Here is a 17,714-nt window from a genome sequence, read left to right on the forward strand (position 1 = left end):
GCGTCTCTATTGGAAAGTGTACATGCTACCATTTTAACTTCATTGACTTTTTTTTCACCACACCTCCTCATCTCCCTCTTCCTGTGAAAGAGTCAGCTATGTTCTCCTCGTCCAAGCCCTCCATACTCACACCCTGGACCTCCATGGAGCAAGCTGACTCGGACGCTTTGGATATCAGCACTAAAGTGCAACTGCATGGGGTTCTGTGGAAGAGACCTTTCGGCAGGCCCTCGGCCAAGTGGTCCCGCAGGTATGCATACAAAAATATCAAAACAATAAAGCTTGAGAGTCTTTTATTAGAAGATCTTTTTAGTGATCTTATTTTCATTATGTTGTCCTTTCCCTGCACAGAGATATACATTTTGTTTATCAGTTTTTGTTGTTCTGGTCAATAACGAAGTACATGTTATTATGAAATATATAATGTAATAATGATGCAAAAGAAGAAGCTACGGTATGATTGGAATATGTTTTGTGTGGTGCCTTGTTATAGTGCACTTATAAGCTTTGCAGCTTAGACGATATCGAGTAACCCGTCATTACTGACCTGAGATGCTTTATATGTGCCTTTAAAGCTGAGTAAGTCAGATCCATGAGGACGCTCTGTGCTGCCGCTGGCTTTTTGTACGGCGTACATTAGGACTTATAAAGATCAATTCCAGGAAAGATCAATTCCAGTAAAAATGAATGTTATATTTACGGTCATTTATGAATTTGTGGAGGAAGCAATGGACAGTTTTCAACAAGTGCTTAAAGGAGGAAATGTGTGTATTATGTGTTGCGTTAGCTGCGAGGTGATCATTGAATTTCTTGTTGCTGTTAATCGTGAATGTTTGTGCTTTCATAACAGATTCTTCATCATCAAGGACAGTTTTCTGTTGTACTATGCTGAAAACGAGAAAAAAAGCTTTGAGACCAATAAATATTTCAACATTCACCCTAAGGTACACCAACATCACACATTATTTTAGTACACTGTAAAAAATTTAATGATTAGTAAGTTATGACAACATATGTTTTTACATTGCTTTAACTCACCAACTACACTGTTAAAAACAACCCAATTTGGGTTATTTTGGCAACCCAGCGCTGGGTCCTTACCCAACAGTCTCAACCCAGCGTTTGGGTTGAAAAAACAACCCAGCATTTTTTAGAGTTATTTTTAACTTTCTTTCTTTTTTCAGTTAAACAAGATTCAACTCATTTTTTTTTTCTTTTTTTTTTTTTACATCAGTTTAATGTAATTTAAGTTGAAATTACTTAAACAACCAAGTTGATTGTACTTAAAAATTTAAGGCAGCAACTTTTTTTTGTTAACAGTGTGCTATGCATTTTAAACTAATTAAATATAAATTAATATAAATTGAATTATATAATCATATACATCACACAAGCAAAAGGGTTGTTGAATATCAGCACAGCTGTTGGATGATTGCTTACTTTTAAAAGGTTTTCTAACCAAGATAACATACAGAGTAACTTCAGAAAAATATGTCCTGTGTGTTCTCATATATTTCTTATATGTATAATTGTTTTTTCCTTTTCCTCCATGTCAGGGGGTGATTCCATTAGGTGGATGCATTGTTGAGCCAAGAGAAGACCAAAGCATGCCGTTTGCCATGGTCATCAACCACGAGGACTTCACTGTAAACACATTTTCTTCTTTTGTATTTTGCATAATTACACTGACAGGTGCTGTTCTGTTTTTCTTTTAGTAGGACATCAGATCTAGCATATATATATATATATATATATATATATATATATATATGTATATATATATATATATATGAAGAGTTCAGATGCAAAAGCCTCTAAGTGCCATCTGAAATTTTCTTCTACAATGATCATGTTTATCAAACTCGTATATTTAAGTTCAATAATTTCACTTAAATTGCAATGCAAATTACCTATTAATTGTCATTTAAGTGAAATTATTTAACTTAAATATACAAGCTTTATAAAAATGATAATTCTAGAAGAAAATTTCAGATGGCACTTAGAGGCTTTTGCATCTGAACTATAAGGAAAAAGTCACTCAGTCACACATGCTACATTTTTGTATTTAGTCTTTAGCCATAAATCGCAAAACTATTTTGGATTTTTTTTTTTTACCGTGGAAGAAATAATCACTAATAAATAACATAGAAATAAATGTCCTGTTTCTCCTTCCCCTGATACAGGGAAACATTGTCCTGGCTGCGGAGTCGGAGTCAGAGCAGAGTCAGTGGGTGGAGATGCTACAAGAGTCGGGGAAAGTGTGAGGGACTTCTAACATCTCTGTGGAAAGATAAACGATTATATCCTTTCCATCACTTAAAAAAAAAAAAAGAAAAAGAAAAAAAACTCAGGGCATTTGAGCCTTTAGATGCTATAGATTATGACTTTAGTGTTACTTTTTTTTATTATTATTATTTATTCTCTTAAAGCACTTGGAAGAATGCTCAGTTGGGTGAGGCTATGATCGAGAGTCTTGAAGCTCAGGGGTTACAGCTAGCTAAGGAAAAGCAGGAATACCTGGGTATGTTTTTTTATCTTATTTTTGTTTTTATGTCAAATTCACAATACAATCTATTAAGGGTGATTTATTGTCTTTTTTATTTGTTTTGATTGTATTTATTTTATTTAGATAAGCTCATGGAGGAGACTGAGGAACTGTGCTTGCAAAGAGAAGAGAAGGCGGTTAGCTCACTATTTATGATGATTTACACCCACAAATATTTAGTTCTCCAGTTTTTTTTTTTTACTATGTTATGACATATGTTGGTACACAGATAAGTTTAGATATGCAGTCCATCATGCATGTAAAGTGACTGATGGATAAATATGTCTGTGTGTGTCTGTGTTGTGTAGGAGCTGGAGAGACTGAATCAATTGCTGGAAGAAGAAAAGCAGAAGTTTGAAGAAGTGGTTCAAGAGCTGAAAGTAGAACAAGAGCAAATTAAAATGTAAGACACCCCACCACATTTACTATTATAAACAGTTTTATAAACACATTAACATTTTCGTTTATCCTTCTGTCATTCTTGCATCCATCCATCCATCCATCCATCCATCCATCCATCCATCCATCCATCCATCCATCCATCCAAATTTGCCCTGCCATAAAAATGGGTCTTGAGAGCAATCCACCTTTAGAATAGATAAGATATTAAATGAATATATTTATATTATCATGTCATTTACCCTGAACATTTTCTACTTCTCTGTTGGTAGAGATATGGATGGTACTTCTCAGTGTCTGAAAGGAGTGGAAAATGAGAAAGAGGAGCTTCATAATCTTACCACACTTCTGCAGAAGTCTTTAGAGGTATCCAAAAAATATATATACAATAATAAAAAATAATAAAAAAAAGTCCTTATAGAAGTTAAGAGACAATGTACTGTCAGATTCATCATTACAAAACCACCCATAGACTTATCAGAACTCAGATGTGGAGAATAAATAAATATATAAATGAAGTTTAAAAATAATAATTTTGTGAGAAGAATGAGACTGCTGAGTCATACGAAAGATATTTAACTAGCACATTTTACAATGTAGTTCCGGCTTGTGTTTATCCATGAGGTGTGTCAAGTCAAGTCACCTTCTATACAGGCACATCTGATCAAATATTTTTACGTTTTCACCCGCGAGCGTTCTCGTGTAAACAGGGCCTAAGTGTTTATATATTAGACTGGCTAGAATTATTTTTGTGGGAAATTATTTATATGCGTCACTCGCCCGTGTGTGTCTCATCATATTCGTAAATCGAGAAAAGTTGTTCTGGCTACTTCATAGACTATTCCATCAATGGTCCACACTCCAGCCCAGTAGGTGGCGGGAATGCACCCTTTATTTGTTTGCCAACCGCCATACAATCCCAAAAGAAGAAGAAGAAGATAGCCGTGTATGGTGTGGTTAGAGAAAGGTTGAGATGGAGCCGCTAAATCTCCAACCATCGGAGAATCACCCGTTTTAAACAAACACGGAGACGAGAGTCTCCTGGCAAAAAGAGAACGGGAAAGAGCTCGTAATAAAACATGAATCAACATTAGCTTGGCTTTTCAGAGATGCGAGAACTGAGGGATTTGAAATGTTGTAAAAGCGATGCGGAGATGATGGTGTTTTTATAACTCAACAGGAGAGTGAGGTATTTTATTGAACAGAAAAATTGCCATATGTAGCTCTCTAACAGAGTTCATTGTAAATCATTATCTATTGTACAGGTTCATTTCATTATGGTTGTTGTAGCGATGTGCTAGAATTTAATATCAAGTGTTTATTAATGTGTAAAGCTACATCTCAGACCTAGTACTGAATGAACAACAGCATCAAATATTGCACTTACATGCTCATATGGCATCATCTTTGAATTCCCATGTGTTCACCGGTGCTGCAAACCACAGTCATGTAGAGCTAAAGCACAACCAAAACAATGTTCTGCTGCAAAATGCATGCGGTTATGTTTTTTAACCGCTAGAGTACCAAAAGTCCTTTAAGTTAACCAATTATGAAATTACCTCAATTTAGCTATATGCAACTCTATAGTATAGTGTCGTTATTCACTTTGAGCCAGTTCAGTGTTCAGTAACTTGATGTTGATGAATCAAAATTCGTCATTTATGAAATGAAGTCAAATCAGCTTTAAAGCAGCTCTGCAGAAAACGGTCCCATACTGTATATTCTCACCCAATAGTGTCAGTGCAGAGAAATCAATAATATTACTGAATATTAAGTGCCCTGATAAGGTCCATAACAAACATCTGACTCTGTCTGAATTCAGGAGTTATCCCAAGAGAAAAAGCGCACCCTCGAGCTACTGCGAGAAAGAGGACAGGATGTGGCCGGAACAGGAAGTGATCGTCGGGCCTCTTTAGACTCCCATAATCCTGAGGTGCAGCTTCAGGGAAACCTGTGGCAGATCGAGGAGCAGATGAGCAGTCTGCTGAAAGAGAAAGAACAGGCAGAAGACAGGTGAATAACACATTTTCAAAAGAGTCTTTCCATGTACAAAGTTTTCCTAGTCCTTTAAAAAAAAAAAAAAAATTTATTTGGAATGTGGCCGTGTTTATGTGCAGAGCCATCGTTTGTCCAGAAAGTGCATTAGAATAAATGGACCGTTGAGATCCTGACAGTGGAAATGTACATTGATCCCTAAATGATCCAGTGTATCGATTAGATGTGAATGAAGCACACAAGACAGAGAGTGGATTGACTAGCGGATATGAGTGACCTCAAAAGCAGGATATAAATAAATGTGACTCTGCTGTATGGTCCATTACGCATGATACAACATTTTAATAAATAACAACCTGATAAGATATCATTGATTTTTTTTTTGCTGTTGCTAACTCTTAGAAAATGTCAGATTTAATAAATATATAATTGAATTTATACTACGGTACTACTGTTTGCTGCAATATATACTGTTATGATTCCTGTCTTATGTTCCCCTTGTCTTGTGTGGATTTTTGTCATTTCCTGTCCTGTACCATGTTTTGTATTGTATTGTAGTTTTTCATGTTTATTAGGCTCCCCAGGTGTTTCTGATTAGCCACGCCCCCTTGTTATCTTGTTTAGCTTGTTAGTCTCTGTATTTAAACCCTGTGTCTTGTTTCAGTGTTTGTGGGTTCTTGACTTTGTCCTGTTCCATAGTCCTGTTCCATAGTCCTGTTCCATGTTCCATGTTCCATGTTCCATGTTCCATGTTCCATGTTCCATGTTCCTGTTCCATGTTCCTGTTTCATGTTCCTGTTCCATGTTCCTGTTCCATGTTCCTGTTCCATGTTCCTGTTCCATGTTCCTGTTCCATGTTCCTGTTCCATGTTCCTGTTCCATAGTCCTGTTCCATAGTCCTGTTCCATAGTCCTGTTCCTGTTCCATAGTCCTGTTCCATAGTCCATAGTTGTCCATAATCCTGTTCCATAGTCCTGTTCCTGTTCCATAGTCCTGTTCCATAGTCCATAGTTGTCCATAGTCCTGTTCCATAGTCCTGTTCCATAGTCCATGTCTGTCAAGTTGTTTAATTAAAGCTGCTGTACGTGGATCCTGCTTCGTCCTTTGATTCAGTCTACAGTGTTACATATACATTGTAGTATGTACAATTATATTTGTCAAAAGTTTGAAAACATTATAATTTGTTTATCTTTAACATTAATCTTCTGCTCACCAAAGCTGCATTTATTTAATCAAAATACAGTAAAACTGTAATATTGTGAAATATTACTTCAATCTGAAATAACTGTTTTCTTTTTATATAAATATTTTAAAAATGCAAAGTTTTTACAGTGATGCAAAGCTGTATTTTCAGCAGCATCTCCAGTCTTCACTGTCGCATGATCCTTCAGAAACCATTCTAATAAGCTGATATGTTTCTCAAGAAACATTTAATATTATTATCAATGTTGAAAACTTCTTCATCTATGAAGGGTAATTTCATTATGGTTGTTGTAGTGCTGTGTTGGAATTTATTTTCAAGTGTTTATTAACGGGTAAAGCTTCAGAAATATCTTCAGCTAGTCAGCTTGAGATTCTTTCCATCTAAACTGGTTATACTGTATCTCTTAAAGCCTATAGTGAATGTTTTATGAGCATTAGGATAATCTCTCTCTCTTTTTAGTTATGAGAAAGAACCATATTAATATGCACAGTCACGCAGAGCCGAAGTACAACCAAAACAATGTTCCTCTGAAAAATTCATGCAGTTTTGTTCTTTACCACTAAAAGTTAGATAGTGTCCCTTTAAATTTTGATAAATAAATATACAAAAGAATATGATCAATAATTTATTCAGTACTTTTACACAGGAAACAGCGAGCAAAGAACAAGCCTCTGCAAATGTGGCATCTCTGGCATCTAATCACAAACTACACGCCAATGCTGGCTTTTCTGCTCCCTAGTGTTCATGCCAGTGAGACTAGCCTTGTTTCTGTCGCCCCCTGCAGGCTGAAGGAGAATGAGAAGCGAGCCAAAGTTCTGCAGGAGGAGAGGGAGTTTTACTCTTCTCAAGCTCAGGCTCTCCAGCAGTCTCTCACACAGCTCACAGCAGACAAACAGCACACCGAGGAAGAGCTGAAGGTGAGCACTAGTGTGCCCTGAAATTGTGGAGCAAATATATTTAGCGTCTGCTAAATGACTAAATGTAAATGTAAATGTAAATATAAAAAATATATATATATATAAAAAAAAAATAAACTTGCTGTGAATTTGGATGTGTGACAATTCTTCTAATTACACATTTCTTCTAATTATAATTAGAGCAAAAATTCTAATTATTATATTAAGGTTGCATTGGATCTAACCGTATACATAATTGTTCAGTTGCATACAGCATGTGTGTCACATTACCTCTTCTCCATCTCTGGATCATCTGCTCATCTTTTCTCACTTCTAAGTGATATAAAAATCAATTGAAATTCTATAAACACCCATGTCTCCTCCTTCCTTCATACCTTTCACATCTGAAATGTATTTCCCTTGCACTCGTCTTCATAATATACATTTCATGTTGTTTGTGTGTATTTGTCCTGTTGTGTGCGTGTGTGTGTGTGTGTGTGTGTGTGTGTGTGTGTGTGTGTGTGTGTGTGTGTGTGTGTGTGTGTGTGTGTGTGTGTGTGTGTGTGTGTGTGTGTGTGTGTGTGTGTGTGTGTGTGTGTGTGTGTGTGTGTGTGTGTGTGTGTGTGTGTGTGTGTGTATCAGGCGGAGATGGAGTCTCGTGTGGAACTGGAGCGTAGGCTGAAATTGGCTGAGGAAGCCCTGCAAGATCTAGAACAGGGTCTAAATGCAATAGAACGTACCCGCGAGAGGGAGGAAAGAATGAAAGGAGATGTCAGCCATCTCCGCAGTGAGTACATGAACAAAACAAGTACCTTGAAACCTAATATAAAGTGTGAACCACTTTTGAAAGCCCTTTCTATCCAGAATTACTTGAATTATATTGTTGTTTCCAAATATCTTGTTCAAAATGCAGTGGCTTCTGAAACGTTACTAAACTGCATAAGAACTTAGAGTTGTGTATATTGTTCTCCCAGAGTTCTTTGAGGAATGTATCTGTGCTGCGGAGATCGAGGCCAAGTTACCGTCCATCATGAAGAACGCAGTCTATCTGCATAAAGCTGCTGCTCGGCGAATCAAAAGTTGCCGTGTCCAGAGACGGGCCTCCAGAAAGTACTGGTGTAAGTGTTACACGTACACTATAGGTGCATGCATGCACACATGATCACATTAGCACCTAAGTCTATATCGAGGTAACGTATGCGTCCATTACCAGAAACAGCACTATAAACCTGGTTCCACTGAAGGAGATTTATTTTGTACTTTTTTAAACATCCTATGCATAATAGATTATTTACATTTTTTTTCAAAACATATAATGAATTGTTTTTATACATTTTCTTTAACGTGTTAACATTTTAACCAATATAACTTTTTTTGGTAAAGTGTTATTTTATATATTTTGGGATACAACTATGTCTTCAGAATAGTAACAGGGTTGTCAGTTCTGCAGTTTTACTTTTGCAACGGGTATAGCCAGTGTAGCGAATCCAATAAAGAGTTGTGTGAAACTCGATATTTATTAAACGGAGAGCGAGAACACAAACACACAACAACGTTAACACAGAACAAAGAACTAAGGTAACAGAGAACAGGGGTGCACTAATCAAAAACACTGGAACAAATCTGAACTCAGGCAAATGCAATGACGAAGAAAAGCATGGCTATAAACTAAACAGCGGTGCGTTTTTACAAAGCCAAGTTCTGCCATAACAAACAGTTTAGTGGAACTTATGAACATAGTTGGCTAACAACGCTTTTGGAAACAAGACAATGAAACCGTAACAACTTTGACTTCACTTTTTAATGGGATTTTATGTCATTACGGTTTTATTATTATTGGAGTTTTGAATTAGTTAGGGAAAAAATTATGTGTTAATAGGGTTTACCAGATGAAGGGGGGGATGAATACTTTTAATAACTGAATACATTAACTTCTACATTTTTCTATGAAGACATTTATGTTACAAAAGAATTTTATTTGAAATAAATGCTGTTTTTTTTTTTTTACTTTCTATTAATCAAAGAATCCTGAAATATATTGAGTTTCCATCTTTCATGGGGACTTTCCATAGACGTAATGATTTGTATACTGTACAAACTGTATATTCTATCACCTAACACTAACCCATCACAGAAAACTTTCAGCATTTTTACATTTTCAAAAAAAACATGCTGTTTTCCTCATAGAGACCAAAAAATTACATTTTGTCCCCATTTACCTGAACTACACACACACACACACACACACACACACACACACACACACACACACACACACACACACACACACACACATTTTTATACTGTACAAACTGTCTTGCACTAAACCTACCCATCACAGAAAACTTTCTGCATTTTTTTTATAAAAAACAAAACAAAACAAAAAACACACTGTTTAGTATGTTTTTTAAGCCATTTGGGGAAGTGTCCCCATAAACCATGTTTACGTTGTAATACCCATGTCATATACACATGTGTTCTCATAAACCATATATACAAGAACACACATTTTTACAGTTGTTTTTACACACAATATGTGACCCTGGACCGCAAAACCAGTCACATGGGTACATTTTAAATTTTTTTAATTGAGATGTATATATCATATGAAAGCTGAATAAATACGCTTTCCATTGATGTATGGTTTGTTAGGATAGGACAATATTTGGTTGAGATACAACTATTTGAAAATCTGGAATCTGAGGGTGCAAAAAAATCGAAACATTGAGAAAATCAACTTTAAAGTTGTTAATTTATGTTTGCGATTATGCTGCATTCACTCACAAAAATAAATGTTTTATATATTTACGGTAGGAAATTTACTAATTATCTTCATGGAACATGATCTTTACTTAATATCCTAATGATTTTTGGCCTAAAAGAAAAATCTATAATTTTGACCCATATAATGTATTGTTGGCTATCGCCACAAATATACCCGTGTGACTTATGACTGGTTTTATGAGAGAAACTAATGCCATGTGGAGTGGCCAAAATTACTTTTAATTTGTCAATGGAAATAGATAGCCTCCACCTCCTCATCATATGCTCCTCTTTCCCTGTGTGCAGTGAAGCACTCTCAATCTTTCGCCTCCTCTCGCGGTGACGCCGCCTCCACCAGTCTGGAAGAGCTGAGGGAAACCGCCCGGCGTCTCACTTCAGACAGCTGTTTGAGACGAAGAGTCTACAAGATCATCACCCGCCAGGACACCGTTCAGTCTGAGGACTAACACCATTCTGACAGACAGAACGGCCTGGGACGGAGGGAAACTGACTCCCTCATCTCTGCTGTGCGACCTCTGGTGAAAGTTTAACCAGTTTAACATGATTCAGTAAGAGGAAACTACAAACACAGTTTGTCATAATTTGGAAATATTTGTCCTTCAATTGTAAATTTATAACACTGTAGGATAATAGAACTTTGAAATGTCAAATGTTAGCTTTTAGTGAAAATAAAAGAACTATAGTCCAACAACACATAGCTTCTATATGAAAAATATGCCCTTCAAATTAAAATGTATTTTAAGCCTGAGGAGTAATGGTGAGCTATGATGTTCTTGTCAAAACTGTAGCTGAGAAAAATGGCTTCAAGCTTCTTCTTTTTAATGATTTGATATTTTTCAAGGACGTTGGTTCTAGAAATATTTTTGTGGAAATATTTTTTTTTAAAGTAGAGCTTTAAGCCGAACCAAACAAACTACTAGGAAAGAACTACAATCCCATGAAGCATTGCTAATGCTGTAAGTTATACTTATAGGACCCCCTCGAAAACAAGATTGTAATCGTAATAGATAAACAAAACATATATATATATATATATATATATATATATATATATATATATATATATATATACACACACATGTATACACACACACACACACACATATATATATATATGTATATATATATATATATATATATATATATATACACACACACACACATATATATATATATATATATATAATCACAATTCTCTGATTGGTGGAGAGTTCATGGCAGAATCATGGGTAATGTAGTTTTCTGCCAGGAACTCCAGTTAAACATGATTATTTATTTTAAGAGTAAGTTGAAATAGAGGCTGACGGCCTCAACAAAAGCATATTCCATTGATTCACAACCTTGTAGCTTATTGTAATTTGTCTTTAAAGGTTTACAAGTTATCATTAAAAATCAATTCCTATATGGAGAAAATGAATGGCATTTTTTACTTCCGGAACCTGAATTTTGCACATAATGTGAATTCATTTAACATTATGTTCATATACATAAACCAACTAATATACCATACATTGTTTAGAAATGATTTATTTGTTTTTTAATACAGAATGTTATTTTCAAAACTGAATAATTGGTTCTCAGATAAAGTATCACCCTGCATGTTCCTTTTTCATAAACTACACATTTATTTGCAGTATGGAATGAGAAATAAAACATCTGCTGCCAACGGGAAACATATTTTCATTTACATAATTAAAAGAATGGTACTGAGACAAAAATATAACACCTTGATAAGATATACTTTTAGATTTAAAATAATAATGCTACAATCATCTTCAAGTCATTGCTGGCCAAATTTACTACAGCAAAACTGATATTCAAAAATGTCAGTGTGAACAAATAAAGATCTGTATTATATCTAGCTGGCTTTCCAGATAGCCCTAAAAAGCTCTGTTATGGCTCGAGTATGAATTACTCTCTTTTGGTTATCATCATTAAAACTGAGATAGTTATGACTTATTAGCTACACTAATTAGGAATAATTGATTACTTGGTTATGATCCAGCACCACTACTTTGCTTCTATTTAAAAAGCCCCTAAATCGAACCTGAATAATCTATACAAATGAAATGGTTTCTTCTGGCTTTTTATGCTATTAAAAGTGTTGTTGGTGAGCCATCTGGATATGCTGGAAGTAAAATGGCTTCAGTGTTTATTAAACCTTCCAATTACATCATGCCTAGCTGAGTCACGGCCAGAGAGGGAATAAGGGTCCATAATTAAAGTGAAATGTATTTTGCGGTCTCCTGGAGGTTATTTTTCACTGAATCAGGTCGCAGATGTCATCATCATCTTCTCCTCTCCCAAACCTGCATCAGAAGAGACAAACCAGATAACAGTCAATTAACAGACGCTTTCTTATATCAAATAACTAATATTTAAGCTGTAACACTTGCTTGGATAACAGATTTGGCATTATTTTGACAGAAGACAGTAGTTCCTTTGTAAAATGCTGCATTAATATAGTTTAATTTTAATTACAGAATTGGATTTATTTATATTTTTTATATATATATATATAACAATGATAGAAATGTGTTTTGCAATTATCATACAAATAAATGAAATAATTATCTAAAGAGCCTGTATACAGAGGCACTGAAAAAAAAAATGCTAGCCCTAGAATACAGTTTTTGTCCAGGTCGTTGACTGCTGTACAGAACAAGAAATCCTGTGACAGATGGCTGCCGTGACAAACATCACTGTGGGTTAAGCTCTCATAGGAATTGAAATGCCGACTGCAGTGCTTTTCTCACAGATATCGACGCAAGCTCTCCTCCAATCCTGTCCTCTAGATACGTACCAGGATGACATGGCATTTTTTAGTCAAGTGTTTTCTGACTAGCGCCCTGTTTCTCACATGTTCCCAATGTCACATTCAAAAGTGTGAATATGCCTAATTAAGGTTGGAATGCAAATACCTAGCTGTTATGTAATATGAACATTCATATTGCTTCAGTGCACTTTCATTTACATCACACAAGCAAATTATTTTAATGTGATGATAGTGGACATGCGTTAACCATCAATGTGCAAACTATTTCTGCAATATGTAGTATGCATCCTGTGCATAGTATGCAAATTTTCTGTATGACCTGCTCCCAAAATGTGCAGTATAAAACAAAGCATACTGCACAGAACACCATATCCCACAATGCAATGCACTCCACTTTCTCTGTTTTTAGTTATCATATTTATTCGCAAGATTATGATTGGATGGTCCTCACAAAATGTGATGAGATCAATAATGTACCCCCTCAGAAATAATTGATACTGATTGGTCAATTGTATTCAGCGATCAATTATTTCTGAATAATGACCATTGATGGAGTTCAGTGATTGTGTTTTTGTTCATCATGTCAGGGTTTATTTTGCAAAAATGTCTGGATGACTGTGCATTATTCCCATACATGATGTACTGTGTCACTATATATATATATATATATTTTAAGTATACAGTGTATACTAACATGTCATATATACAGTAGTAAAGAAGAATGAAGCTCATGAGGAAAAAATGATTGAACACACCTGAAGGAATGCAGGGGATGACAGTGTGGAATTGCTGACCGAAGACTCCTGTGCTTCATCAGCAGTTACGCTGTGCTGAGATCATTCTTTGTCATGTCCTGACTCCGCATTTCGCCAGAGTTTGGTTTACACACATCAAGTCATGGATCACCCTGCAATGGCCTTGAGTCTCCCTCAAAAGATTTACTCTGGGACTCTGGGAGAAGCATCCCCTCCCCCTTTTCTTTCTCTTCTTCTAAGAAATAAAGCCACCCTTAGAAAGAAGCCATCACTGTTGCCATAGTGCCAAACGTCTTTGTAAACAATGAACTCTTTATATACAGCTCTCAAAGCAACATGGCTGCCAAGTTACAAAAAAAACAATCATGCCCCGACATATGATCATCCACACATAAGCACAAAGTTCTTCGATTAACATTTAAAATATATAAATACAGAAAAATATTTCTTTAGATGACATGATGAAAATGATCCAGCATCAGGAATAATGAATCTTTAGGTAAAACACTTGAGGGCATGACCATCAGTTTTGTTGCTGTAGTTTGGTGATGAGGCTAGCATGTAGGCTCAAGCACAACTTATTTCTAGACAGATGTGCATGGAAAGAGCAAATAAGTTGCACAGTTGCTCACTTCTCAACTAAATTTGCATTTAACTGAGCCTCCAGGGCCATCTTGTCAAAGGTGCGCATGTTTGTCTCTTCGCGAACACGATCTCGCACATGGAAAGATGCGCGGGCCACGGATCGGGCACTTTCCAACACTGCACGTTTTTCTCGGAAAATCTGTTCACTTTTTTCCAGTTTGCGCTCAATGGACTGCAACAATTCTAGCCGGCGCTGTTTCTCCTCTTCCTCTACACGTTGACGGTTGAGCCTCTGAAGTCGTTCTTTTTCCTGCCTGCTTTGCCCCGCACGTTGGGCCTTCTCCCGCGCCCGCACTTCGGCCACTTGAGCGGCTTGTTGTGCTCGTCTTTCAGCTTCCCGGGCCTTTGCCTCCATCTGTTCCTTCTGCTGTTGCTCACGCAGCTCGGCGGCCCGTCTTGCTTTCTGGATCTGCTTCTCTTCTCGCTTAGCTTTCTCCTTTAGCTCTTGCCCACGTTTCTCTTGTATCTGCTCATAGTTCTCCAAAGACCTATTTAGCTTCTCGTCGGCTGTTCTCCGAGCTTCTTCTCGCTCATCTGCTTCACGACGTGCAATCTCTTGGATAAGAGCCGCATGGCGCCTCTTCTCGGCACGGTTGAGTCCACGACGCTCCTCTTGTGCTTGGTGCTCTCGCTCCTGCCGCTTCAGCTCTGCAATAGTCAGTTTCTCCTTGAGGAGCAGCTTCTCTTGCTCAAGAACAGCAGCTCGGTCCTCCTCCAGAGCTTTAAGGTTCTGTTCTTGTAATGACTTCTTGTGTTTCTCCTCACGAGCAGCCTGTTGCAGTTTCTGCAATCGGTTGCGTTCTTGTTGCTCAGCCAATTCCCTCCAACGCTCCTCACTTTCCACTACTTGGCGAAGTTTGGCATCTGCAGCCTCTCGCTCCTGCTGGTTAAGCCAGCGCTGCCGGGTAGAAACTTGCGACTGCCATGCTCGTTGGCACTGCTGCACGGCCCTCTGTTTCTCCCGCTCTTCACGTTCCCGTCGAAGCTCCTCTAGCCGCTTCTCACTGTCCCATTGCAGGTGTGCTACGTAGCGTGTCTGGCTCATTATGTCCTCCTCTTGGTACCTGGCAAGCATTAATGCAGCAATCTTTCGGTCACGTTCTGGAACAGCTTTAAGTCCTCTGCGTTTCACCTCCTTCACAATGCGCTCCACTTTTTGCATAGTCTGTGGAGAGTGGCTAAGGTCTCCCAAGCTTAAACTGCGACCCATCAGAGAGTTAAAGGTAGCTAAAGTGCGGGCATGAGGGCTTGATGTCTTAGCCCAGTGATCTCTTGCCCCTTCCCAGCTATAGGAAGAGGAAGCAGATTCAGAGGAGGTACATGTAGTAGTTGTGGTGTTCGTTGTTGAAGCAGTCGAGGAACAAAACGCGTCACGCCTTCGTTGCAAAGACTCCAGCGAGTGGCTTCTGCATCTAACCTTTGATTTGGAGATGATGTGTCCATTATGCTGTGCAAACGTACTTGTGATGCCATTGGCAGGACTTTGGACAAAAGATTTTGACACTGTTGGGGCAAGTGAAGTTGATGTCCTTGGAAAAGAAGGAGGTTTTTGTATTGATCTGGGGAAGGTATTTGGAGCCTTTGTAGGAGTACTAAAAGTTTTTTTTGTGGCCTGACCTCCTGGAGCTGACTGAATTGATCGTTGGATTATTGAAGGTTTTGAACCTTGAGGTTTTCCCCCAGATTCTACTTCAAGGGACTTGGGCTTTTTTGCAGACGTTCCTTTAGAAGCAGTAGCAGAGTTCACTGGATTGGCTTTTGAGAACGGAGGAGAGCTGGATGTGGACACTGTAGTAACCAGTCCTGATCCCACTGTCATGCTTTTAGGATTAGATGTTGCAGATTGTTTTTTGGGTGCACCGCTGCAGGTAGGTGCTATTTTGAGGGCTTGATTTGTTAAACTATGATTAGTATTAGCATTTACAGTTTCCTGTGACTTCTCTGAAGCCAGCGGACCACCATTATTATTGAGAGCTGCCTGCAGATTTCGCCTCTTCTCCTCTCTGATAATCCGCTCTCTCTCCTCTCTACAGTGTCGGAGTTTAGCATGTCTATCCCTCTCATATATCTCAAACATTCCTGTGGCGACACGCATGCTGCGGCCGGGTGCCTCACGGGCAAAATCAGACAGTGGACGAGCCAGAAGTTCCACAGGTTTCACTCCACAACGTGCACATGCCTCGAGAGAGCGAGGGCTTGTCAGGACATACCGACTGCCTTCTGCTACTGGCGAGTCAAAATTGTAAAGGTCCAGATGTAGTTTTTGCTCTTCTGGTTGACTGTTTTGCTGCTGGCATGGTTCTTGAGAGCTCGGTACAGGATCAGTACTGGGCTCTGTCTGTGGACTGGAATCCACACTAACATCTGTTTCTCTATTATCACCTGGCTCAGGTAGACATGGTGCTTCAGAGGCTGCAGCTGGGCTTTCAAACTGGGTCCCTCTGAATTTACTCTGGTCATCAGGTTCCAGTGGATCCACCATGGTTCACTTTACCAAAAAAAAAAAAAAAAAAAAAACAGAAGGCAAAAAGAATTAATTCAGCAGTGTTTCAATGACAGCACTGGGTAACCCACACACACATTTTCTAGAGTGGAATCACAGGGATTATTATGTTCTGTATAGAGATCAAGGCTTAAGAGTGCTATCTAAGGTTGAGGGACGCCATAAAGCTTGCACATGCATGCATATTTTTTACGCTCTGCTTCTGTATGTGATGACGGTTCCTGCCTCAGGGTAATTAAATAAGGTTACATGCATGCTGGGCAATATTAAAGAACTCATGCAGCTATTTTTGGAGTCTGTGATTCAGATGTAATCATGCATGCATGTAAAACCATTTCAATATGCCTCATGTCTGCTCTTTCTATCTATCTATCTATCTATCTATCTATCTATCTGCATCTAAACCTCATTAACACAGTTACTCATTTATAAACAGAATTTTTAATTTATTTTTAAATGTCATATTGCATATTTTTTATGCATGCAAATTATGTCTTGTTTCGTGCACTCCTTCACATTAGTGACACTGAGGTTGTGTATATCGAAAGCCTCGATAAACAGCCTAGTTTTATAGGCCCTAAATAGACAGATGTTGTTTGTACAGTAAAGAAACGCTGACTTTAAAGAAGACATAGGTTACTGCATAAGCACGACCCTATCCAAGCCCAAATACAAGCAGCATCTCTCTTCACAGACGGTTTCCAGAGCAGATGCTTTGATTTTACATACAGTGTGCGGGCGCAATAATATCTGATTACATGAATGCGCAAGAAATCAAGAAATCCAAAAGGACACACACAGCGAACGACGATATAGCAAACACATCACGATAATAAACGCCAGTCTTACCGTTCTCAGGGCCCACTCATTCAGAGGGCATCAGGAGGCTGATATGTCCTCTCCTCCTCATCAAATGTGTTTTTGTGGTCGGTTCTCGTCTCGTTCTTTCCTTCAGCAGTCAGTCAGTCTCCACCTGCTGTTTGACACTCGCATCCTTGGCCGTGAAGCATCTGTGCTCCGCCTCCGCGTGACTGCGCTCTAAAGATATCGCACATATTCAGCCCTTTGTCCCCACATTTTGACCATATGAACGGAGAATGAGCGATTCTGCGATGCTGTCATGATGAATGTGCTGAATGGCCAGGCGTTATTGTATTTACGCATCAGTGTTGTTGCTGTTACTTTAGTTTAAATTCGGACTTGAAATGGATT

General features: G+C 38.0%; 2 protein-coding genes across 3 annotated transcripts; one reads left to right on the forward strand and one right to left on the reverse strand.

Annotated features, from left to right (window-relative positions):
* Positions 1-10,756, forward strand: plekhd1 (pleckstrin homology domain containing, family D (with coiled-coil domains) member 1). The gene is made up of 13 exons (XM_082143812.1): positions 1-250; positions 851-944; positions 1,557-1,646; positions 2,184-2,260; positions 2,430-2,521; positions 2,630-2,682; positions 2,854-2,948; positions 3,217-3,310; positions 4,767-4,957; positions 6,928-7,060; positions 7,682-7,826; positions 8,014-8,157; positions 10,109-10,756. Exons 1-13 carry the CDS (start codon positions 99-101, stop codon positions 10,267-10,269), a joined length of 1,521 nt encoding a protein of 506 aa, XP_081999938.1. The 5' UTR covers positions 1-98; the 3' UTR covers positions 10,270-10,756.
* Positions 10,757-11,215: 459 nt separating this feature from the next.
* On the reverse strand, positions 11,216-17,617 carry ccdc177 (coiled-coil domain containing 177). Of its 2 annotated transcripts, XM_082144032.1 has the most exons (4): positions 17,352-17,617; positions 13,355-16,487; positions 11,550-12,132; positions 11,216-11,479 (listed from the first exon to the last, which is right to left on the reverse strand). In XM_082144032.1, exon 2 carries the CDS (start codon positions 16,479-16,481, stop codon positions 13,983-13,985), a length of 2,499 nt encoding a protein of 832 aa, XP_082000158.1. In that variant the 5' UTR covers positions 16,482-16,487; positions 17,352-17,617; the 3' UTR covers positions 11,216-11,479; positions 11,550-12,132; positions 13,355-13,982. The 2 variants fall into 2 exon arrangements, with proteins under 2 accessions (XP_082000158.1, XP_082000157.1); XM_082144031.1 differs by having other exon boundaries at positions 11,216-12,132.
* Positions 17,618-17,714: the final 97 nt, after the last annotated feature.

This window comes from Leuciscus leuciscus, assembly GCF_965113295.1.
Source record: "Leuciscus leuciscus genome assembly, chromosome: 17".
Classification (NCBI taxonomy): Eukaryota; Metazoa; Chordata; class Actinopteri; order Cypriniformes; family Leuciscidae; genus Leuciscus; species Leuciscus leuciscus.

Excerpts from the sequence above, each read along its gene's own strand:
- plekhd1 (XM_082143812.1), top strand. The coding sequence starts at position 99 with ATGTTCTCCTCGTCCAAGCCCTCCATACTCACACCCTGGACCTCCATG. Across the intron at positions 3,311-4,766 it reads TTCTGCAGAAGTCTTTAGAG|GAGTTATCCCAAGAGAAAAA; the intron begins GTATCCAAAAAA and ends GTCTGAATTCAG. Across the intron at positions 4,958-6,927 it reads AAAGAACAGGCAGAAGACAG|GCTGAAGGAGAATGAGAAGC; the intron begins GTGAATAACACA and ends CGCCCCCTGCAG.
- ccdc177 (XM_082144032.1), bottom strand. The coding sequence starts at position 16,481 with ATGGTGGATCCACTGGAACCTGATGACCAGAGTAAATTCAGAGGGACC.